At 42.4% G+C, this 25731-nt stretch overlaps 1 protein-coding gene across 1 annotated transcript; it reads right to left on the bottom strand.

Moving 5' to 3' along the window:
- Positions 1–18457: 18457 nt before the first annotated feature.
- LOC119659729 (carbonic anhydrase 7-like) lies at positions 18458–24026 on the bottom strand. Its single transcript, XM_038067985.1, has 7 exons — positions 23869–24026; positions 23685–23800; positions 23531–23618; positions 19100–19359; positions 18882–19032; positions 18735–18814; positions 18458–18671 (listed from the first exon to the last, which is right to left on the bottom strand). The coding sequence occupies exons 1-7, from the start codon at positions 23948–23950 to the stop codon at positions 18549–18551; spliced, it is 900 nt and encodes a 299-aa protein (XP_037923913.1). The 5' UTR covers positions 23951–24026; the 3' UTR covers positions 18458–18548.
- Positions 24027–25731: the final 1705 nt, after the last annotated feature.

A 25731-nucleotide genomic window follows, 5' to 3' on the forward strand; every position in this document is an offset into this window, starting at 1 on the left:
GTGTGATTTCTATCAAATTTGCGGATAATATGCTTCACATTATAACTTTTATAACTCTGGAACAAACTTAAGGGCGGTTTTACTCAATTCCCTCAAAAATATGGTAATATACAATTATTAACTTAATTTGAATAGATATTGATGTGGAGAGTATTTTGAGGACTGGGCACCATATAGAGGCAGCTTCATGAATTTTTTAAGATTTTTCGGTTGCGGTCCATAAAAGAAATCATCACTCTCCACCCCTCCCACTACCCGCCTTTCTAATAAATATCAAAACTAAGACAAGCATTGAAAAGTACTAATCGAGGCCTTTCACTTGATACCCCACATGACTATATTTGGTGAAAAAATTTTACACCCCCTTTTTACATGTATGGGGACCTCCCCTAAATCTCAACGTAGAAGGATATCACTCACGGCATGTTTGGCCGTTCACAGTCCCCACCTTCTAACCAAATTTCGTGTCAATCCGCATAGCCATTTCTGAGAAAAGCGCGTGTGACAGACAGACAGACAGACAGAACAAGAACATCTTATGAGGCAGCATGCGTGATTGCGGGGATAATCCCGGTAGATATTTTAACCGATGAGGCAAGTCGTCTGTACGAAAATCAGGAAGCAAGCCTAAACAAGCAAAGTGAAAGTTTGCGGTCACGGGCTGCATGGGAAACAGCATAGGACCAGGCGGAGAATGGCCAGTAGACGCACAGGCTTATCCCAGACATAAGCATGTGGACTATGCGGAACTACGGTGAGACGAGTTACGATCTGACTCAGTTCTTAACTGGACACGGTGGATACAGAAATTATCTCATAGGTTCGGTCTAGATGAGTCCCCCGATTGTCCTACGTGTGAAGGTGCAGTCGAAAATGCAGAACACGTTTTGTTCGCAGAGCTAAATACCCGTTTAACGATGGGAAATCTGATAAGGTACATGGTGCCATTAAATACAACATAGGACGCGGTAGTTGCAATGGTGAAACGGATCCACCAGCAACTAAAAACAGCAGAAGTACAGCGGAGACATAGAAAAGAAGCTACTGCAATTAACGCCACGCAAAGCGAGAGTGTGAAGCAAATATGGAAAAGTTTAGTCAGTAAGAGTCCGGCATGAGTGTCCTAGATTTCAGATGCGTATTCATGACGGATTTCCCTCAGCCAAAAAAACAGAAAAACGGACAGACAGACATTGAACCAATTTTAATAAGGTTTTGTTTTGCAAACAACATTTCATATTCTGATCCAAGCGAAATCCGTATTCGTACACTTAATTAGTTAAAAAAAAAACTAACATAATTTTATTTTTAATAATTCAATGTCTGTCTGTCTGTCGGTCACACGCATTTCTTTCCAAAACGGCTAAACCGATCCAAACGGAATTTGGTGAACAGATGGGAACTATGAAATCACACGCGTGCAGCGAGTGGCATAAATTTAGGTGGTGTCTAAAGGAGGCTCCCCATACATGCAAAGGGGGGATTCAAAAAGTTTTTACGCCGGATATAGTTGTTCTGTAGTTATTGGTAACACACAAGTAATTCAAAGTGTAATTGGAGTTAAACTATGTTCTCATAATATTTGTAAAATTTCCTATAAACGGTAGGTTTGAATTTATTGAGCAAGTTCGTTTAATAATTTAAATGTTGCTGGGCAGTTCAAAGGTTACAAAAGTTAATTGTTATAATCGAATGGATAATAACACTATATCAGCTAAACTGATTGATCAAATTTATCACTAAGTAGGCAAAGTATTATGAACAAATAAAAATCACTTTTTCTTTTAGGTGGTTACGTGTGTATGCCGCCGCGGTTTGGAACAGAAGAGACCGATTTATTTCCATGCGGTCCTTACTGTCCCAAACAACGGCATTTTTCCACCGCTAATTCTCCATTCCCCCGGTGCGTTCAGAAAATGAGTGAGTGGAGAGTTCCGCACCATCTACCCGTCCGCATCCGCAGCATTCGAAATAAATTTCGAATGCTGCAGATCCTGCCGCGCCACATAGTCGTGTCAGGTATCAAATGAAAGATCTCGATTTGTACTGACATTAGAATTGCAAAGTACGTGAGTAAGGAGATAATGTACGCCCTTAAAGTGAGACAGGACTCATTTTCGGAAACTACTCAATCTAAAAATCCGAAAATAATCAGGGTGGTGGGCTTAGATGAAATCTAGACCTCAAAATATGTCCCATTCCATTATTGGAGCGATGGGTTGAGTACTTTGATGAGCTACTGAACAACCAGAACATCGGCGAGTTGGAGGTCCCGTCAACTAAAGACGACGGACAAATACTGGTACCACCAAATATAGGAGAAAAAGTTCGGGCAATTCATCGGCTAAAAAATCATAAGTCGCCAGGAGCCGATGGAATTACAGCCGAATATGAGTCAATTACAGCCAATTATGAGGTTGATACGTTGCTGAGTATCATCTATAAGATATTCTCCACTATCTTGCTAGACTGGATAGCCCCATACGCCCAGAACATCATTGGCCATACCAATGCACTCCAGGCAAATCAGCAACAGATCAGATTTTCTCTGTGCGGCTAGCGATGGAGAAACTGTTGGAATATGGACACCAGTTGCACCATTTATTTATCGACTTTAAAGCCGCTTATGATAGCATAGCTAGTGTAAAACTGTACACCGGCATGGGTGAATTCGGTATCCCGACGAAATTAATAAGACTGACTAGGCTGATCCTGATCAATGTGCGAGGCCAAATAAAAGCAGCCGGATCACTCTCCAGACCATTCTTCATCAACAACGGTCTACGACAAGGGGATGCCCTATCATGCGTCCTCTTCAACCTGGCCCTCGAGAAAGTGATCCGTGATGCTGAGGTGAATGCAAGAGGTACGGTCCTCTTCAAGTCCACCCAACTACTGGCCTATGCTGACGATATCGACATCATGGGAAGAACCACCCGAGACGTACAAACTGCCTTCATCCAGATCGAGCAGCGGCGCGAGATCTTGGGCTGCACATCAATGAAGGCAAGACAAAATATATGGTGGCAACATCAGCACCGAAGACGAATCAACCAACAACATCAAACCGCACTGGTCAAACACAAACACGAAGAAGAATAAGGATAGGAGAATACAACTTTGAGACCGTTGATAATTTCTTCTACCTAGGGTCGAAAATCACAACCGATAACAGCTACGATGATGAAATCCGTGCACTGTTTTTGGGTGCCAACGGAGCTTATTTCAGCTTAGAAAAACTGTTCCGCTTGAAACGTTTCACCATAGGGTCAAAGCTCTTACTGTACAAGACAATGATCTTGCCAGTCCTCATATATTCCTTGGAGACTTGGGTTCTTAGCCAGAAAAATTGCGAACTCTTGGCCGCGTTCGAGAGAAGAATCCTCCGAAGAATTTTTGGCCCCCTACATGAGGATGGACGATTTCCTAGCTTAAATAACGACGAAATCTGTGAACGATGTCATGACCGGCTGGTTATGGATAGAATTCGGCTTAATAGGTTACGGTGGGTGGGTGGAGAAAGTCTATAAGGGCAATATCGATGGTAGAAAACGAAAACGAGGCAGACCCTGCCTAAGATGGAGCGATGGCGTAGGTCTGGAACTGGTGGACCTCGCTGCAAAACCGGGATGTTTGGAGTTCCTTATTAAGGCAGGCTTAGACCGGATACCGGTTGTTGCGACGTTGATGATGATAGAAGACAATATTTCGTATATACATGCTAATTTGCATGGATTTCCATCAACGCCAAAGTTATAGCAGTTGAAACTTAGCAATTTCGCATGAATTAACTGCGTCCAAAGCCAAGCAAATAAGATGCTGAGGTCATAATCAACGGGAATAATTGATATTCGCGTGAAATATTAAAGTCACATTTATGAAGAATCTACTTATCTGCAGTCCTTTTTTTAGGTTTTGTGTAAAACACTTATGTGAAATCTAATCTTTGAGATATGTACCATTCCGGTATCTGCTCAAATAAATTTACTAATAGTATATTATCAGCTTTTAGAAATTGACTAAAACTCCCCTGAAGTTCATCCTAGGTGTTCTAAACGTGCGAATTAACAGCATCCTAAGTCATACAAATAAGATGCTGACGTCATAATTAAAGAGAATAATTGACATTCCAGGGAAATATTAAAATTCCATTCAACAGGAATCTACATAATTCTCTCTAGCCTTTTTTTATATTTGATATAGGTTACATTCTTGGCATTTGCTAATAATATAAGACTCAGAGTGTGAAGCGTATTGGGTTGTTATCAATACAGGTTGTCAGTATAGGGGTTTCCATCAAATGATTTATTTAAATCGCTTTCAAAAAAATAGAGGGCAATGGAATTTTGAACTATGTGATACGGAGCTGTCGGGCACTCGTCGCTCCTCATATTTTCTTTTTTCTTCAGCCTTTGTTTCGTTCACAAGCGGGGTCGGCTCGTCGTGATCGGTTTCATCATTTTATTTTATCAAATGCTTGATCAGGATGTAATTACCATTAATTTCGATGTTCACACCAATATTGGTAAGTGAATTCTCGTTAGCGTAATTTACGTGACCACAGCATCGAAAACGCCTCTCTCGCAGTTTTTCCAAACTCAAATCGGTCGCGAATATTCTCATTTCAGACGTGATCAAAACGTGTCATCGCACCAATGCAACATCCTCAATCCCATTACCGCAAGACACCGTTCATTGTCTTTGTAGTCGGCCAATACTCAGCACTATAGAGACCGGCAGACGGACGACATTGCAGTAAATTTTAGATTAGGGATGTGCGTTGTTACGTCGATCACAAAGAACACCAGTTGTGGAATGCCACCTCATCCAGGTTGCGCTAATGCATGAAGCATTTTCATTACACAGTTCTCCATTGACTGAGAGCATTGACTGGAGATATTTAAATCGCTGAGTTCTGGCAATGGCAATAACCTGCCCCTCGAGATATTTAAATCGCTCAGTTTTGGCGATGGCAGTAACCTGCCCAGAACTGAGTGATTTAAATATCTCGGGTCAATGCTATCAGCCAATGGAGAACTACGTTATGCTCCTTACATAGGGAAACACAAAACCTTTTATACCTGAAGCGTCAAGTGTTATTGACTTAAGTCTATTTGGCATAGATTTAACTAATTTTTTTGTTAAATTTGGTGAAAATTTTTCCGATTCTGTACGCAAAGCGATTTGAAGGTCTTTTGTGTTCCTTATGTTATAATATTTTAATTTTTTCTTAAAAATTAACCATAAACTTTGTATGGGATTAATGTCGGAACCTTGGAACCAATTATAAAACAACCAAAGCCACGTGGATGTTTGAAATTCGGCACTCTCATGCAAATTACCTTTTAAAATTTGAACGCATTGTTTGGCATCCTTTATACCATCGACAAAGTGTAAATTGCCGGCACTAGAAGCAGCAAAAGATCCCAGGGCCATTACGAAACCGCCACCATGTTTGAAAGTTGGTATAAGGTTTCTAGTGGAGAGCCTTGTATTACTTTGACGCCATATTCGCACACGCCCGTCGGATATTTTCATATTAAATTTATTCTTGTCTGAAAAAATTACCCTTCTCCAAAGCGGAAATTCTTGTCAAAATATTTATTTCCGAAATTTGCATTTTTTTTCTATTGACGTTACTAATAAATGGTTTGAGAGCAGCAATGCAACTGCGCAACCCAAGTCTCCGGAAGTAATTCCGAACACTCTGCGGAGTTAATTTGATTTTGAATTGATCGTCGATAAGTGCCAGTAATTTCACTCCACTCGAATAAAGGATTGCTGTCACCTTGCTAAAACCCTTGTATTTCGGTTTCGTATTGTCTTTTGGATTCTGTCGGTCTCTTCATAAATCGCAACGACACTTTGGTTGGTAGAATGACTTCTATGGAAAATTTTTGCTATTTCACTTAATGATTTGCCGTCCTTGTGTAATTGCACCATTAACTTTCGCTCATTGTTAGGTAGTTCACCAGATTTCCTACCCATTATAATATCCTTTATTTTAACTATGCTTTGCTCGAAATTGCTTATCACACTTTACTTGAGGTTAACAACTGAAATTTTACAGGGTGGAACAACAAGTATTGTACTAAAAGCATATTTTAACCGATCGGCAGGGTGTTCGAATACGAATTTTGTTTTGACTTAAGCAAGAAATTCCATTCATGTTAATGCAATAGTAATTGCAGCTAATATTTGCCATTGTTAGATAATTGCAGACACTGTAAGAAATAAAATTTGTTTATTTCACTTCACATATTTAGTACTAATGTGTAGTGTACGAATACGGATTTTGCATAGTGTATATCAAATTACTTGTAAATGTACTTAAATTACCCCAAAATGCCCAATTAGTAATGTCCATACTTTGGTTTACATTCACAATTTAATCTGTAAGCGTTTCAACCATAAACCAGTTATAATGCTAATTTCCCGGAAGAATTGCAAGACAAGCAGGGATGGCGTAAGTTGGACGTCAGAGATATAAAAATATTGTGTTTTCTTATGTGAGGAACCTTGAATGCATAACAGTCGGACCTGCATATAGCTAAAAATTAGAATCTTAATCTGATTTTTCAAGAACCATTAACACAACTAATTTGTTCTAGAAACTACAGGTAAATACATATGGCTTGGTCTTAATCGCCGTAACAACAACGGTGAAAGGTTCATAGATTTCAGCCTTGAATGAACCCAGGCTAAGTCCGACTGACTTTCAACGGACATCAAATCACTTTAGCCACACTGCGATCACGAATTGATTTAAGGGGGGGCATTCTGTGTGAAGGCGGTTTTTTTTGAAAAACAAAACCTTATTAAAATCGTTTCAATGTCTGTCTGTCTTTTTTTTTTCCGATGGAAGGTGGAAAGCTTCAAAAGCTACCGCAGGTTCCTGCCACACGGTTATGTGGGACTCTTACCCACTAAAACCACCTCCTTCTCCTTCCACTCTCCCCGCGGGACTCCCATTTGGTATTACGTCGCGGGGCTGGATCAGAATTTATTCTGCGCTCATGTCAACATTCGTGTTCCTCTCGCGTTCATTCTTTCGGATGACTTCCTCTTGCCTAAGCTTCTTTCCGATGGCTGTAATCACTTTTTCAACTTCGGTCCATATCCCCTTGGCTTTCACCATAAGCTCCATGATATTTTCGGGTGTAAAGTGCTCCCCGGTTTTAGCTTCTAATGTAGCCCTTTGGGTTTCGAATCTGGGGCATCTTGAAATAAGGAGTCGACGGCTCGGCCTTGGGCCACCTATATTTGGTAGCATTCTCGCAACCAGCGCTCCGATGTTATATGCCTTGGTTGCTGCACCCTCCACATGCAATCTGAAATTCAACCTCTGGTCAATCATTACACCTAAGTACTTAAGTGCAGGCTTGGAATAAATTGTTTGCGTTCCAACTTTGATCTTCATGGAAGTGCACTTTCTCCGCTTGGTAATAAGTACTACTTCCGTCTTATGCTCTGCGAGCTGTAGACCAGCATTCTCTAACCAGGATTTAATCTCATAGACTGCTTCATTTGCATAGAGCTCGGCTTCCTCGAGAAGGCGTGCAACAACCGTCACACCAAGTGCGGTCTTAGCTGTGTTTTAGCTACTAGGACAAGTGCATCCGTTGTAGACCTCCCCTTTCGAAAACCGAACTGATTTTCGGAGAGACCGCCATCCTTTTCGGCAATTCGAATTAATCTGTTATAGATTACTTGTTCGAATAGCTTGCCAGTATTATTTAGAAGGCATATCGGCCTGTAGGACGAAGCTTCACCCAAAGGTTTGTTTGGCTTGGGGACTAGAATTAATTTCTGCTTCTTCCATTGTGTAGGAAATACTCCTTCTTTAAGGCATGTGGTGAACGCCTCGGCAAACATATTTGGAGCTATTTTTACTGCTGCCTTCAGAGCTTTATTGGGGATGCTATCCAAGCCAGGTGATTTATTTCCAACAATTTTATCCGCAGCTTCGAGGACCTCCTTTTCGCTTACCATGGGAACTTCCGCGGTGTCTATCTCGACAGTGGGAAGGTTAGCGGTATTCATATTCTGTGGGAAAAGATCCGTTACTATTTCATCAAGCAGAGTAGGGGAAGAGATCGGTGGGAAGCGTTTGCCTTTAACTTTCGATACTACGGTTTTATAAGCGCCACCCCAGGGGTTCGTGTCAGCTTCATTACACAGTCGCTTAAAGTGTTCGCATTTACTTTTCATGATGGCCACATGTCGTTTCTTCCGAGCGTTTTTATATTCTTCATGTAATTGCTCGTATCCAGATCGGTTTCTATTTCGCTGACTGCGCCTTCTGGCCTTGAGGCAGGCCTTGCGGCATTCTCCGATTTCAGAATTCCACCAAAAGTTCGGAACTCGCTTCTGTGATACAACATACCTTGGCATGGATGCGTCACATGCTCGTCGCAACTTCTCGCCAATCTGCAGAGCTTTATTTTCTGCACTTCCTTCAAGCACTGTATTTTGCTGCAGAGCCTCTCCGGAAATTTCCTCGTCTAACCTATTAGCTGCCCACCTTTCAGCTCTCGTCCGAGACCGTTTCATTCGTTTTCCATGTCTGATTTCAAAAATGATGGCCTGGTGGTCGCTATGTGTATATTCGTCACTGACATACCACTGCAGATCTTTAGCTAAAACATTGCTAACAAAAGTGACATCTATCACGGACCCCATTTCTCTCTTACGAAAAGTGTTCACGCATCCAGTGTTAGCCACTACAAGATTCAGACGAGAAAGAGCTTCGAGTAATATTCGTCCTCTTGCGTTCGTTTCTCGGCTGCCCCATTCGTCAGCCCATGCGTTGAAATCTCCAGCCACTATCTTAGGACTATGGTTTTGTGCGTCTGTTGCTAGCCTCTCCACCAAAGAATGGAACTCCTCTGTCGTAAAGCTTGGATAGACAGACAGAATGTCTGTCTGTCTATCTATCTGTCCGTCTGTCTGTCTGTCACAGGCACTTTTCTCAGAAATGGCTACACCGATTGACACGAAATTTGGTGAGAAGGTGGGACCTGTAGTCCCCCAGAGATGCAGTGAGTGATATCCTTCAACGAGATTTAAGGGGGGTCCCCATACATGTAAAAGGGGGGTGTTAAATCTTCTTTCACCAAATATAGTCATGTGGAATATCAAATGAAAGGGCTCTATTAGTACTTTTCGAAGCCGGTCTTAGTTTTGAGATTTGTTAAGATAGCGCGGAGTGGGAGGAGTGTAAAGTCATGATTTCTTTAACGGACGCATTCTCAGAAACTACCCAACCGACAAATCTGAAAAAAATCATGAAGCTGCCTCTATGTGGCGCCCAGGCCTCAAAATACTCTCCATATCGATATCTGTTCAAATTAAGTTAATAATAGGATATTGCCATATTTTTGGGAAAATTGAGTAAAACCCCCCTTAAGTTTATCTGAGAGTTATAAAAGTTGGTAGTAGTATAAAATATAATATGCCTCATCTCCAAGTTTGATCAAAATGATACTATTAGTAACAAAGTTACAGTAGCTCGAAGTTGTCTTTTCCGTGTAAATTTACACCCAGAAGTATTAAATCTGATATGCTAAATACATATTCTTAACGGGCTACCTACAAATGGGATAGTTCTACACTCAAATATACTGACACAAGAAGCAAACAAAACCTTTCATACCTGAAGCGTCCAGCATCCGGTTTCCCGAATTGTTTAAAATTTTTTTTCTTTTGTGAAGAACTGGATAAAGATACAAATGCGAATTTTTGATCATGGCTTTATTAATATCTTGAGCGTGCATAGTAAGTTTCCCAGTCCAATCACATAGTTCGTTATTGAAATACAGAGCAATTTATCCACCAATCTCCAAAAAAGGTGTTTCTCTGCTGCCACGCAAGAGAGCGCTGCGATCATCTTAAAGAAAAAAAGTAAAAGGAATCTTAACGTACAGACTTAACTATCGTCCGCAAACTAGGATTTTTACAAAATATTAAAAGCTAAATTTTTGGTGCCTTGTTCAACTTTTTTTTGTGAATTTTGGTGGTTTTTCACGGCTTCTTCAATGAATAAAAAAAATTACTGAATGAAGCGCAATTATCCTAGTTTGCGGACCGTAGAAATATGTTCTGAATAAGTAGTGAAAATTTCAAAGAATTTCGTTGGATAGATTTTGGGCTATGGTGGCAGCCGATTTTCAACATGCAGTTTCGAGAAAAACGTATTTAAAAAGTAGAATGCGATTTTTACCCATGAAACCTTAACTGGCCATTAATCTGCTATACCTAATCCATAAACCTTAGGTTTCTTCAATAAACACATGTACAGCCTTAGCTCAATTCTTGTCCTTTTAGCAAAGTCATTCGAAAGTCATTCGGACCGATACATACGAGCTTTATTACGACGATCGACATAAATCTGGCATGTGACTTATCACGTGTTCAACACTATAATTTTCGAACGACTCCGAATATCAAAAAATCATTTCACCTATATATTCCCCACTATATCTAAATATAATTGACGCCAAAAAAGAAAATTCGATTTTGCGGATTCGACACACGGGACGATCCCCTTAAGAGTTGCCTTCTCTGAGAGCCTCGGCACCAAAATTAAATACGAGCTGCTTCAACGATCCGGCTGTCGTCTACAAGTTTGAAAACCTTCTTATTCCACAGTCGACGTAAACTCTAAACAATTTGTCCGAGAATATGGAGGAGCTCTGGGTGGTCATCAAAAGCGCCTTTGTCTTTAGTCATCATCATCATCAACGACGCAACAACCGGTATCCGGTCTAGGCCGGCTTTAATAAGGAACTCCAGACATTCCGGTTTTGCACCGAGATCCGCCAATTCGATATCCCTAAAAGCTGTCTGGCGTCCTGACCTACGCCATCGCTCCATCTTAGGCAGGATCTGCCTCGTCTTCTTTTTCTACCGTAGACCCTTATAGACTTTCCGGGCTGGATCATCCTCATCCATACGGACTAAGTGACAACCCGACGGTCATGGTATCGCTCATATCTTTAGCACGGGGCAAAATTGTCGGTTCCTTGCAAGCGTGGAGGCGAATTGACGAGAATAAGGAACTCTGTTGATGGCTCTGAGAAAGGATAAGCACAACGCATTGGATCTTCATTACCGCAAAAAGTGCGATAAGTACTGACTAAATGAATACCGCCACTGCGTAAATAAGGAAAACAAAAACTGCAAATAGCAACGATTTTTTTATTGTGTATCGCCTCATGAATGTCCTTGGAGATGTTTGTTAATGTTAGCCTTCTTCTCAACGATGATGAGTAGCTGAAGAGATAGAAGGAGCAATTCATTGATTCACAACGGTGTAATATCCGTAATGCAGTTCCACCTATTGCCAATGATATGGCAAATCACCATAACATGCGGGTGACTAAAAGTATTTCCATCATAAAAGCGTTTTAGCTTTTATGATCACAACGGTATAATATCCGATGGAGTTCCATCTATTGTCAATGATATGGAAAATGACCATAATATGCGGGTGACAAAAATATTTCCATCATAAAAGCGTTCAAGCGTAGTAAAGTCGCCGGCCGGGTTGATGAGCTTCCGGCGTAACTTTCCCCTGCAACCCTTATATATCACGAATTGCTACTTCCAATCAGTCGTGAATCCTGGAATCTGAGAAAGGGGTGACTGTTAACAATCCAAACCAATGCACTCACCTTGAGTATGACAACCGGAGTCGTATTTACCCGCTACTTACTGTCCTGAAGATACTAGCTAAAATCATCTTGGAACGCACCAAATAACACCTACAAAATCGTTTGAAGATCCTCTTTTGTTGTGTTGTCTAAAATCTGCAAGCGCAGTTATTTCAACACTGACACCAAGTTAAGACTGTCCCGCGCTAACTTTCCTTCTCCGTTATAGTACGGTAATAGCAAATGGAGAGTGACCATCACCGTTACTCGAAAGCTGCACATCATCTGCGTCGTATCATCAGACTACTCTGGCCTTATAAAATTTCGAAGGAAGATTCCTTTGGCGCTAGAAGATTAATTAGAAACTCTGAATCGCATACATGAAGAGGCTTGTCCTATTTCTCGAGGCAAAAGCAATAAAACGGTTCTATGGTGGAATTGTGAATTGCAACACCTTAGGAAATCAACCCGTCGACTCCTGAATCGCGCTTGAAAAAGCAATAAGAATGAAGACTAGTTACAATTTCGGAACACAAATCGTGTAAATAAAGGGCTCGTTAAGTATTCGAAGGGCGTACTGTGAGGAACTGAAAGGCCTTCCTTTCGCCGGAGAAAGGGAGGCTGTCTGGAGTCCTTAAAGGGGATGAGTCCCCCAAAATGGACTCTCTTGCAAAATCCGATGGTATTGAAGCAGCTGAGTGGCGACAAGGTCGGTGCGGAGCTCTTAAAGTTTTGGGCTTCAGCGACTGCCGGGAGGCACGCAGACCATCCTAGCGTGTGCAGGCCGCGGTTCTCTTTAGATGCTGACCGCGACTGCGGATACACGAAGCGCACACGCGCCCCGCGGGCACAATTGGCCGCAAACAATGTGGCCACACTTACAGCGGCCGTGGATGGTTTGCGTTTGAGATAGCGGTCTGGAACTTGTTCAACGATCGCCTCGAGAAATGGGCATTCGGGTAGCCACTCCCCGCGCTCCAGATCAAACTCCGATGTGTGCTGGTACCACCGTAGATTTGCAGATCAAGCCACGAAATGTACCACCCCATGTACTTTCAACGCGGCTCCAAAAAACTGAATTCGCAGGGGGGACCGGTGACTTCCACTCGAAATGCAGCAACGCTTCGCCTTACAGTATACGGCTTCCTTAGTGAGCGCAATTAGCTGGCAGAGACAAGCGCGGAAGTCTCGGTCCTTCCCGTCTCTAGACCCAACAAGCTATTCCCCCGCAACTAAAATTACCGGCAGCAAACTGCACGCCCATTGCAACCTGCGGTTACAGGCAAGTATGCGTGGCGCTTAATTTTATCTGACATCAGTATCCCCATATTAGGCGCAGACTTCAGACAGGGGACGGCAGGAATTTCAACCTGCTCTAACAACAACACTCTTCCTGTCATATTTGAGGGTCTTGTGATCCACGCGTTGGCGCACTCCCACAAAAATATCGTAACGTTATTTGCGAATGTCGTCTCTCTTAGCCACTTAATCATGATGAAATTTGAACCACCGCTTAGTAGTGTAAATGCAGACCTTCCAACAGCAGTTAGTCATCTTCACTTCATTTGGTCCTTAAGTCTAATGGCGAATGGCGACCTTGTGGAGATTATAGACGCCTGAATGCTCAAATTCCTGACCGGTACCATTCGACTCACCCCAGACTTTGCGTATTATTTGGCAAACAGTCGTGTTTTCTCGATATTGGATCTTGCCAAAGTCTGCCATCAAATCCCTGTCGCTCCCAAAGACAGCAATTTGCACAACTACTGGACTCTTCGAATTCACACGGATGAGTTTTAGCCTGTGCAATGCGGTTCAAACCTTCCAGATATTCATCCACTCTATACTACGAAACTTCGGCTTCTATTTCGTCTAGTTGGATGACATTCTGGTCGCTTCTTTCATAGAGTCTGAGCGTTTGGCATATCTCGATTGTATTTGTCACCGCTTCCTTGAAAATGGCCTACTTTTCAACGTTGACAAGTGCAAATTTCTCCAACAGCAGGTGAAATTTGTATTCCATTTCCAGACAAGGTGCAAGCGATTACGAGCTTACCACTGCCAAATACGGTCAAAGACCTTAGAAGTTTCTTAGGCACTGTAAACACCAACCGCCGTTTCCTGTCTAAAGCCGCCCACCATCTGACAGGTACTCCCTTGAAAGCAGGCCGTTCATCTTGTTTACGGACCGTAAGCCTCTGATTTTTGCCTTACGGCAAAAGCCCAACAAAGCGTCAACTTCGGCACTTAGCTGACATCAGCCTGCTCACATCACTAACGCTTTGTCCTGTATCTCCGAGATCAACATACCATCCACCGTCGATTTTTCAGCAATCACTGTGGTCCGGAAGGATGACGCAGTTCTCACAGCCTGCAATCTTACTCAAAATACAAATTCAATGACTTCTTATTTTCGTTCCTCTATCTATTGCGGTTGCCTGAGACAATACCTCTGAAGGACAAAACAGCACAACCATGTGCTGAGGCCCTCCGTCAAGAGTGGATTTCTCGTTTTGGTGTTCCCGCCGTTATCATTACAGATCAGGGAACACAATTTGAATCTTGTCTCTTCTTGGAGCTCGGGCTTCAAATGTCAGCGGACAACTGCATGTCATCCGAAGTACAATGGAGTGTTACAATCAATGTTGATCACAGGCCTTGTCTTTCGTTCTGCTTGGCCTCCATACAGCTCTCCGTGAAGAGTTTGCCGCCAGCCCTGCTGAGCTGGTGTACGGGCAGAACCGCTTACTATGAGAGACCGTTCCCAAGTTAAAGCCAGCTCCGCCATCTCGTTATACGCAGCGGACAGTCCACACTCCTGGGGAACTTAAAGTTTGTACCCATGTTCTGGTGAGGACTGATGCCCTCCGGCACTGGAAGGAAGCGATTTGACGTTCGAGATCGCTTGAGCTGCGTCCTTCGAAATCCACATGTTCCCATGGTAATATAACTATAAAACTAAAGTTAAAGAATCCTAGGAGAGAAGTTCTCCTTTCTTTTCCTTCTTACTATTTCCATTCAATTATTTTTTCAAAACTTTTTTAAAAATCCATTGAGCGGGCAAGGCCTACTTAACATGACAGCAATTACTCCGTTTGAAGTTATCCTGCAATCGGCCTAGTTGCAGATTGCGTCCTCTTCCAGTACCTCCACTCCACCATAGTACTTTCACGAATCCAGACTGAAATCAATACAGACCTTCTGAGAACTACACCATACGAGGAAACCGGTGAGAGAAGTGGAAGGGCTGTTTTTGCAACTTCTTCAACACGTAAGTGTTGATGAATTGAAGTACTGCGAAAGCAGTTGTTGCCAATGAAAAAGTGAGAGCTACCATATTGTCCTTTGAACACACAAACTCTTTGACATGGATGACACCTATCCAGCAATTCTAAAGGAAAGCATAAAGTAGTTAGAGCGACTGTTAAGAAATATGTTTCTAGCATGTCTTGCTTTGGGTGACGTGCCTACCTCTTGACAAAAACTTTAAGGTAGTTTTCATACCGAAGCCTGGTTAAGATGACTATTCAAAGCCAAAAAACTTATGACAGATCACCTTGATATAATTCTTGCAGAAAGGCTTGGACATAATGGTCGAGCCTCACATTCGTGGGAAGGCTTTTTGATTTCAAACATAAAGGATGCACCTCTGAAAAGTGAGTACACCATGGTCTTCGTGGACATTGAACTTTATGATGCCGCCAGAGCTTATGGTGGCGATGATACTTTAATTAAGCGTATCTATGCTACACAGAGACTGCTGGGCGCTGAAGTGGGTGTCGACCGCCACCTAATAACAGAAGTAACGAAAGGCTGTCCAAGGGAGTTTGCTATCGCCACTTCTGGGTACTAAAATTTGACAAGCTTATACTGGTAACGTGGCTGCGTATTGGGATCCCAGAACAGTGTGCAGAGGTATACAACGTGTCTTTGATTTGATTGACCTCAGTCATGGACTTTCAGCAAATCCAAATAAAGCTACGCTAGTATTATTCCCATATAACTCGGAATACCGGAAGCTGGACGCTCTATGAAGGTTTTATGTTCATCTTTTGTGAGAAACTCTCTATGCCAATTTTTCCTTTCGTACCCAGCTAAGAATGCAAAATATTCTGTCATATAATGCCAAACAAAATATGCATATTTATGTACATACTTATTAAAGATATAAATATTATGTTTAAAATTGATCTGACGAATCTTCGCCCATTCCCACTTTACTCTGTGCACGAAAGCATACTTACGTACACACATGTCTACCTTATTGAATTACACCCGCAAATTTCATTAACATACACACATGCCTGGAACCAGTAAATGATATTGATATTCAAATAACCCAGAACATAAAACCACCATGGAAGACGAGAGAAAGAGGAAACCGGGGGCTTTTAGGAGTAAGCAAACGGGCTCCAGGTCGTCAATATTCCTCGGCGGTAGTGAATCGGTGGTGGACAACTTGGCCACCGCGGCGGACAGGCAATTCTGAAAACCAGCACTAATATTTCAGAAGGAGGAAAACATGCACAAAAAGTAACAAAGTCAGCTAGTGTTGCGAATCCCCAGATGAATGAAATATATATGGATTAAAGTTACCAGCCAAAAAGCTAAAGGAAAAGCAAAAGTGCGAACTCGTCCAGATGCGATTGCTATCTCCAGTAAGGGCTATCTGTTCTGCGCGGAGATACTCAGAAAGTTGATGCCGATCTAGAAGATCAGAGCGGAAATGTGAACAAAATCTGAAGAACCCAGAAAAAGGATCTCATGTTCGAGCTGAAAAGATCCAACGTAGGGAAAACTGATGACTTTCCCACTTAAGTAAAAAACTCACTTGGGGAGAATGCCGTAGTTCGTGCCCAAAAACATGAGATCTACATTCAATGTAAGGATCTCGATGAAGTGACATCGAAGGGCGAAATTTGTACTGTTCTGAACGAGCAATTCAAGTTGGAAACACTTGCCGACGAGTCTATTGTGGGTTTACGCAAAGCCTATGGCAGTACTCAATCAGCCACAATACGAGTACCAGCGTAGGTAGCGCAGAAGTTGTTAGCGGCCTGAAGAGTTCGGATTGGATGGGTAGGTAGTCTGCCGCCTAAGAGAGCAAACTTCGCTAAAGAGGTGCCTTAAATGCCGTGTCCGGATAGCTGAGTGGTTAGAGCACAAGGCTGTTGTACGGAAGGTCACGGTTCAAATCTCACTGGTGGCAGTGGAATTTCTATCGTGATTTGATATCGGATACCAGTCGACTCAGCTGTAAATGAGTACCTGAGTCAAATCAGGGTAATAATCTCGGGCGAGCACAATGCTGACCACATTGCCTCCTACAGTGTACTGTAGTGTACCGTTACGGTCTTGAATGAATTGCTCTAACACACTTCAAGGCCCTGATCCAGTATGGATTGTTGTGCCAACGATTATTATTATTATTTAAATGCCTCATGTTTGGGCATTTCTGGAAGACATGCACCGGCGGCATTGATCGATTCAATCGATGTAGGAGATGTGGGAAGAAAGACCGCATTGACAAGAAGTGCAATAGGGACCCCAAATGCCTATTGTGCGAAATAAAAGAGGGACAGGATGACCGGCGTATTGCTGGAAGTGGTAAGGGTAAGGAAATTAGGAAGGCGCTGACTGCAATGAGGTTTATTCAAATAAACCTCAGTCATTGAAGGATCGCTAAGGATTTATTTGAGCAGACCACGTTCGAATTTGAGATGGAAATTGCCATCATAAGTGAACCATATAGAAACCGTCACGGTGGCATATGGGTCACAGATTCGACTGGTGGAGCGGTGACAGGGTTACTCCTTTTATACGCTCCTTCACTTTTGGCATTTATTGGCCTTGCCTGTACCTTATCCTTTACCGTCTTTGACAATGGTGGAGATCTCATAGTTGATGAGCTTCTTTTGAATGGGTCTCTTTCTTGGTGCTGGAGTTCCTCCTGCTGCCGCGCATCCTGAAAATATGCGGTGGGTGTTATCTCTTTGAACACCCCCTCCTCCAGATCCAAATCATTTGTAGTATTATATGCCACGGTGGCCGAGCTGTCCACCATCGAGGCAATGCGGCCGGGGGATATCACGACTACGAGCCCGCTTGCTCACTTTAAAAAAAAAACCGCCGATATTGGGCTGTCGCCTTCCATGGTGGTTTATGTTCTGGGTATCCTTCCCACAGCCATTTGGATCCACGCAACAGAGATGAGCAAACTCTAACCCATGCATTGTCAGAAAAGAAAGTGGATCTCACAGGGTCTGCCTGCCTGTCACAATTAATTTATTCGGAAATGGCCGAACCGATTGTCACGAAATTTGGTGAGCAAGTGGCGCCATTTTTCGTTGAGATTAAGAGGAGACTCCCTATACATCCGAAAAGGGGGTGAATGGGGGTCGCAAAGAAACATTGCCGTTTACTACTTTTTCAGACATACCTACGTATGTATTTATATGTATATGCTAATGAAGCTTTGAGGAAGTGTCGAATTCAGATAGATATATTTGTACATTAAACCAGCAGTATTTAATGCACGTACTGTATACGTACATAGGTAGCATAAGCAATGACACTTCAAAATTAGTGAGTATTTTGCTTTTCTGTGTGCCTATTGCATTTGATAGTATTCCACCGTAAGTTGGGATGTCGAGGCTGATTCCTTGTCATCCTCAAACTAACGGAGAAGACGATTGTTTAGTGGACTACCAATGCTCTTTGTTTTTACTTCTTTTTAGCCATCCTTTAGGGCACTTAGACCATTTGGCCTATGAATGGAGGTTAAAAGACATTAATATACAACATTTATGAAGGTGAATAAAAATGTATTATATAAATTTAACAGGAGTGAAGCATATTGTCGGAAGAGGAAGCTTTTAATGGAAACAGGTCCAATCATTTCGGTGTACGATAATAAACTTTACGATTATTGAGTGGTTGCAAAGCTCGATTATTTTTAACCAGCCTCTTGACGCTGCCATCTCTCGCAATGGTTTGAAGTCTACGCAATTGATTCAACTGTAAACGAGTTGACAAATGAGAAAGTTGTCATTGAAGAAATTTTTTTTTCTTTTCACTCACCTCTCTAGGAGAGCATTGGAGTGTATCATCAAAAATAATCCATGTTACGCTCTCTGAACAAGGAGGTGTTGTGAGTGATCCTGGAAAGTAATTTAGGCAAGAGAAATGGACATTTATAAATTAATGAAAATAAATCGAGAGTAATACCTTGATATTGATAGTAACGCCTGGTATCAACATCACCTAAGAAGTAGCGGATATTAAATGATGGCTTGATTAAAACGCTCGAACCGTATTCCAGTACTTTATCTAGGTTCTCAATAATAGGGTCCAAGTTGTGGCCACTCCCTTTCTTCAGCTACGAATTTTACAAGATAGTTTGTGGGTGAATCAGATACCACGTTCTGCAATATTCTTCGACTTACCTCATATAACACAGCTAGAACAACGAATCCATCTTCTTTTCTAGGAGCCTCCTCCCTAGTATATTTGACGTTTCTATGAACAATATGCAATTCCAGGACGGTTTCCCTATTGTTTATTGTATGCTCTGAGCCCCGATCGTCAGACTTCCCCCAATGGAAATGCAAGCCTTCAAACTGATATCGACCCTTTAAATTTCCGCCGCTTATAGAAGGAGGTTTGGCACCTTTTCGAATTGCCTGTTCGTCAATTGCTAAGTTCACTGTAAAGAAACGGAAGCATTTAATCGAAACATTGAGATGTTTTGAAGTTCATTCTTTTCACCAGTTGGGGTTATAAACTAGTCATAGTTATAGTTTTGCGCCGAGTTCCAATTTAATATCCCCAAAAGCTATCTGACGTCCTGATGTACGCCATCACTCCATCTCAGGAAGGGTCTGTCTCATCTTCTTTCTCTACGATAGATATTGATCTTATAGACTTTCCGGGTTGGATCAGCCTCATCGATATGGATCGCAACCATCGCAACCTGTTGAGCCAGATTTTATCTACAACCAGACGATCGTGGTATTGTTAATAGATTTCGTCGTTATGTCGGCTACGGAATAGTCCATCCTCATATAGGGGGCCAAAAATTCTTCGGAAGATTCCTCCCTGGAACGCGGCCAAGAGCTCGCAATTTTTCTTGCTAATAACTCAAGTCTCCGAGGAATACATAAGGACGGGCTACGATCTTGCCAGTCTTGTATATTAAGAGCTTTACCCTGTCTAGAGACGTTTCGAGCGAAACAGCTTTTGTGAGCTGAAATAGGTTCTGTTGGCAGCCATCAACCGTTCGCGGATTTCATCGTCATCGCTGTTATCGGTTGTAATTTTCGATCCTAGGCCGGAGAAATTTTCAACGGTCAGTTGTAGTCTCCTATCTTTATTGTTTTTGTTTGACCAGTGCGATTCGGTGTTGTTCATTCTTTGGCTTTTGACACTGGGCAGGTTAGGGATTAAGGATATATTTAAAATCTTCCAGGCTTATGGTAATTGTCGACTAAAAGAGATAGACATTTTTGGGCTATCAACTTGGAAATTTTTAAGCTTTATTGCTACCGAAACATCAACAACGCCTCAGATAGGGACTGACCTTTGGCTACCGAAAACAGACTGTGATTGATTTGTGGAATGTGACGCAAATCCTATGTCGGGATACATCTGACGGCTACCGTAAGGCGCGGTTTCTGGTAGACTTGTGACTGCAGGATTCCTATCCAGGTTAAGTAGTATCAGAATCATGTTCACCAATGGAGACTTCCGACATAGCGGAGAAGGATGCTTTTTACGAGCAATTATACGTAATTCAGGAGAGGCATCCTAAAGATGATTTTGTGATCGTGATTTGTGATGAGTGAGTTCTGACGGGCTCTTACAACCCTTTGCTCGGACATGTGATGGGGACACAAGGTCCTGGCGATCGTAACAATAATGGTGGCAGGTTTGTGGATTTCTGCAAGTGGGTTTTACCTGACCAACACCGTACGAGCAATCAGATCGAACACTTCGCGATCAGCAGTAAATTTAGGAGCTATCTGCTGGATGTGCATAACAAGAGAGGCGCTGACATGTTCCTCGAAGAAGATCACCATCTGATTGTCGTTTATGTTCCTTTTGCATGTTGCGTCCGCTAGTTTCGACAGGGTTGGAGGGCTGTAACCCATCAAGTTCAACATTGACCGTTTATATGATCCAGCTGTGGCTTGACAGTGAGGGAGCTAACTTACTGATTGGATGGCAGATTTACTGAGTTACCCATCGGAAAATATCGATGAGCTTGGGCCACCATCTAAAATACTTTTTTTTCCGGGTACTAGGCAGGTCGTCGATCACGACCTGAAGGGGCATCATAAGGTCTGGCTGATTTCGAAATTGCTGAATCGGATCAATGAACGGAAGGGGTTGAAGCCTCCATTACCGCTGCGAGTAATGGACGGCATGGCCTGATCAAACTCCGATACCGAGCAGAATCTTGAGGAATTGGCTGGCTTCCTGGTGGTGATATTGCAACCATGATGAGCGATCTTAATGCGAAGATATGTAATGGAAGCATTGACTTGGTGAAAGTAATAGGTGGTTTGAAAGGTTTGTAGATTTTTGCAAGCGTGGTGCATTATTCAAGCACAGGGCCTGTTACAACATTTGCTGTGTTTCAACTGACGTCAATTGGCATCTGACAAGAGTGGTTACTTTGCGGACCAAGCGGATCGATGAACGGAAATGGTTGAAGGCTCTATTGTGCTGCGTGTGATGGTGGGCTCCAAATCCGATATCGAACAATTGTACGCGCCGTTACAGGAGAGAATTTGCGATTGCGCTGGTCTGAGAAGCGAAAAATAGGTCGAGTATCTAGATGCTCCTTGCCTGTCGTCGCAAGAATAACTCAAGTAATGCCGAACTGCATTAAAGAGCATCTCAAAATCCTGACCGACAGAGAGCAGGCTGGTTTCCGCACGGGATCCTCCCGCATTGACCTCATCAACTCGCAAAGGATCATTTTGAAACAGTAAGCGGTGTTTAGATTTTCTGTTCACCTGCTCTTCATTGATTTCGAGGAAGATTTCCATTGCATTCATTAAGAGTGCATCTGGCATGCTCTACGTAAGAAGAACATTCCCGGGAAATTAACAGTTATTACGATAGCGGCATATGATGGCGCAAAATGTCACGTGCTACACCGAGGTAAAATCTCAGACAATTTTAAGGTCGAGAGCGGAGTCCATCAGTGTTGCATCTTGTCGCCGATTATTATTATTTTTTCTTGTTATCGATGACGTTCTTCATGCTGCCTTGTCTAGAGGGCGTGAAGAGCTTCAATTGACGAAGACATCTTTCCTCAATTACCTCAACTGCACTTATAACATGTTTGTTCTCTCAGCGGGTTGTGGACCTTCGCCAAATGGCTCTGGATTTGGAAAGAGAGGTAGGTATTTTCAGTTCAACTGAAAATGAAAACCAACAAAACCAAGGGTCATCGCATTCCTTCTGTCTGCATTAATTGGGAGAGCATCGACGCATCGCTCAATTTGTGTATCTAGGAAGTGTCGTTTCCGCCGACGATGACATCGCTGTACCCGCTTTCGCTAACCTGTTTCAAATCTGAAAATGCAGTTATCTAAACTCAATTTGAGACTGTTCTGTGCTGGTATTCTTTACGTGTTGCAGGGGGTTGAGAGTAGTACTCGGAAACTGCCCTCTTGCGCAGTATCACAGAAGTACGCTGACCTGATAATATCACAAACAATGAATTTAGTCGGGGCACATGTCAGGCACCAGGAAGTGATTTAGGATTACTTGCGGTATATTCAGAGGTCAGTGTAGGCTAAACAACTAATTATAGAAGAAAATACTCGGATATTATTTGCAGATTCGATCGTGAAGGAAGTGATACCACCATTCACATTTTGGGTAATGTCCAAATGTCTTAGAGAGCAGACAATTATACCTGAGCGCTTATTAAATATTCGTCGCATGGTTGAAGTATGTGGTACAATAAAATTCCTATTGCTTTTTGAACGTAATGACATACTGCAGCTTGCTCGTCATTTTAACAAACTGATGGGTCTAGAATGAAATCCTTTGGGGCATTATCACTTCGCAGCATCACTTGAATAGCACATACTTGAATAACGCAATGCATTCTTTGTTATTTTCAGCATGATCTCTATCAACACCAAGCTAGAGTAAGGAATTTCATACTCTATACAGCGGAACTCTTTCTTCGTATTAGCTATGAAGGGACCAGTGGTCAGTAGGAGGCGGCGATGAATTTTTAGAACCTGTTAAGCAGTGAATGTCCTTCCGTAGAATAATTTACGGTATACCTGCACAAGACTATCTGCACTTAGGTCGGCATTTTACCTGTTTGTCAGTAACCTTCAAATCATAATCTGGTATAACATGACAATATCGGTTAGTTCGTCAGGTGGCTACGAATGTGTCGATAAAGCCGGAGACTACAGAGACGGTTCACAGTCTAAGCACTATCAAAGGACCACGGTTTTTCCTTTATCCACATTGTGTTGATTTTTCCATAAAGCATGAACTTTTTCAGGTCCATATAATGCAGAATAGTCAAAGGATTACCTGTCAAAAGCTGTTGCACCACATGTTATTGATAGAGTTCTATAAAGGGCACTTTTGGGGTGATGAGCTAGCATATATGGAAATTCCGCGTTTGTTACTGACACAACGAAGGTGGAGAAACAAGAACCAACGAAATAAATATCTTCGTAAAATTAGCCCACCTGATTTACGTCTTAAGATTCCTTAAACTTGCCCCTGATTAATCTGCATTCTTAATAGAATTGATTTATAATATTTTGAAGAAACTTGCAACGGTGATGCCAAACACAAGTTATTCAATATTAATATACATCTAGACAAGATACCTGTGTGCCCGTTGTTGGATAGCCGTAGCAAAGGCAGGTCCTTTTGGTAGTCATCAAGATTTAAAGCAGCAGCCCTGGAGTTAATAGCCTTGTGAAAAATCGAGAATGATAATTCAATTTAATTATTTCTTAATCGGGACTCAGAAAATATTACCTTTCTCGTCAAAATTGCAATGGGGGACTGCTGGGTGCCGCCACATTCGGGGTAGTATTTAGGCCAGAGTTTCTGTTCGGCAGGAGAGTATCCAAAGTAATCACTGTTGTCCGCCGCTGCGTAATTTCAGAATCAATGTTATGAATTTAGGCATATCCTTCCACTGGTGTAAAATATAAAGTACCTTCAACTCTGATTGCTATAAGCACTAGCAATATCGCGAGACTTGTGTAACTCATCTTGAACCTTCCAATCTGAATGACCATCTTTTCGATATTTCATATATTTTATATGATTCCGCCTGTAAGCTGGACTTGCTAAAGTTCTTTCTGTAACTGCTGCCTCGTACTGGCATGCAGGTGTTTCACTGAATACCTGCATTGTTCTAGTGTGTTCACACCTTTTCTGGTTGATAAAAATGGGGCTAATCTGGTAGTTTTGCAAGAAATTATTAACAATGAATTTCACTCAACGCAAAATGGACTCAAATGAAGAATAATTTATGTTCTGTTTAAGCTGCATTTTTACGGTAATGTCATGTTCCATTATCGCATGGGCGTTTGTGTTATCATGGGGATAGTGCCGCGCTAATGCAAAGTATTCACTCAAAACGGCGGCACGAATGAGGTCTCATATGCAAAAATAGAACGATTTAGAATCGAATATTCATGAACAAAACTGCCCATATGGGTGTACATACATATATTATTGTAGGAGAAATTCGTATGCTACCGTCTTTCTACAGCTTCTACCGGCCATTCGGAATTTCAAATCAAGCTGAAAGGACTCTGAGTTTGTGTGAAAAGAATTTGAATATCCGTCAGTTTGTCCAGCTGTCTGTAAATTTGCTATTTTCCTAGCAAAATTACCACGAAATATAACGCGGGGTGGACTTAACTCTTGCTTCCTCTTCACCGATCGATTGCATTTGCATCCGGGCCTTGTCTCTCTCAGCCTACACTGAATCTGCCTCATGCCCTCACTTAAAGTTTTCGAAAAAGGAGTATCATCGCATCTGAGTCAGTTAGGTGAGCTGTCCAGTTTAAACTATAAAGATATTTACGATATCCGCCATATCTTGCACTCTGCGTCCACATTTAGATGCTGGGAATGAACCTCTGGATCCACTGATCCCTCTGCAAACATTTCCAGCGTTGTTGCTACCTGCCTAGTTATTCCTCCCTTTTAGCGTTTTTTACGTGAGGATCAGAGGATTGTACTGGACTGGGCATTCTGGGCCTAAGCGAGGTGAGATGGTTTGACTCTGGAAAGTACTCCTCTCCCTCTTGCCACTCTAATGGCATTGTGCCTTGTACTCTATAGGGCCGAGTGATAGTAGACGCAAATCCGGTGTTAGGTTGTTAGGTGCGCTCTCTGGATTTGGTAGCCAGTTTCTGGAAGAAAGCAAAATTCCGGTCCAGGTTCAGGAGCATCGAAATTGTACAGTGTTACGCACCAACGAATACTTCTGTTGTGGAGCAGAATGCTTTTTACAAGCAATCACACGTAGTTCTCCGGAGCTTGATTGATAAAAGTGACACTGTGATGCGTGATCTCAAAGGTGGGCTCACACAACACCTTGCTCAGACATGTGATAGCAAAACACGATCTTCGCGACTGTAATGATAATGATCGGAGGTCTGTGGATTTTTGCAGCTTCCACCTCCTTGTCATTCGTTTCGACCCCAGAGCTTTCCAAACCGTCAGTTGGGTTTCAAAGAGCAACCAGAATGACCAGTTTGGAGTCAGACGTAGATTTAGGAGTTGTCCCATGGATGTGCGTAACGAAAGAGGGGCTAATATTGGTCTTGAAAAAATCACCATCTGATGATGTCTTACATCCACTTGCGCGTTGCATTTGTCACTTCACGCAGAATTACAAAGCTAAGACACCCCCCGCCCCTCCCCACCTTCAATGTATGATCCAGCTGTCGGTCGATATTGGGAGAGTTATCTTACTGACTGGACATCAGATACCCTGGATAACCCGCCTCATAATATCGATGAGCGTTGGGTTACCTTCAGAAATGCTACTTGGGCGCTAAGC

Source organism: Hermetia illucens, chromosome 6 (assembly GCF_905115235.1).
Source record: "Hermetia illucens chromosome 6, iHerIll2.2.curated.20191125, whole genome shotgun sequence".
Classification (NCBI taxonomy): domain Eukaryota; kingdom Metazoa; phylum Arthropoda; class Insecta; order Diptera; family Stratiomyidae; genus Hermetia; species Hermetia illucens.

Excerpts from the sequence above, each read along its gene's own strand:
- LOC119659729 (XM_038067985.1), bottom strand. The coding sequence starts at position 23,950 with ATGGTCATTCAGATTGGAAGGTTCAAGATGAGTTACACAAGTCTCGCG. Across the intron at positions 23,619-23,684 it reads TTGCAATTTTGACGAGAAAG|GCTATTAACTCCAGGGCTGC; the intron begins GTAATATTTTCT and ends ATTTTTCACAAG. Across the intron at positions 19,033-19,099 it reads TTCTAGCTGTGTTATATGAG|CTGAAGAAAGGGAGTGGCCA; the intron begins GTAAGTCGAAGA and ends TAAAATTCGTAG.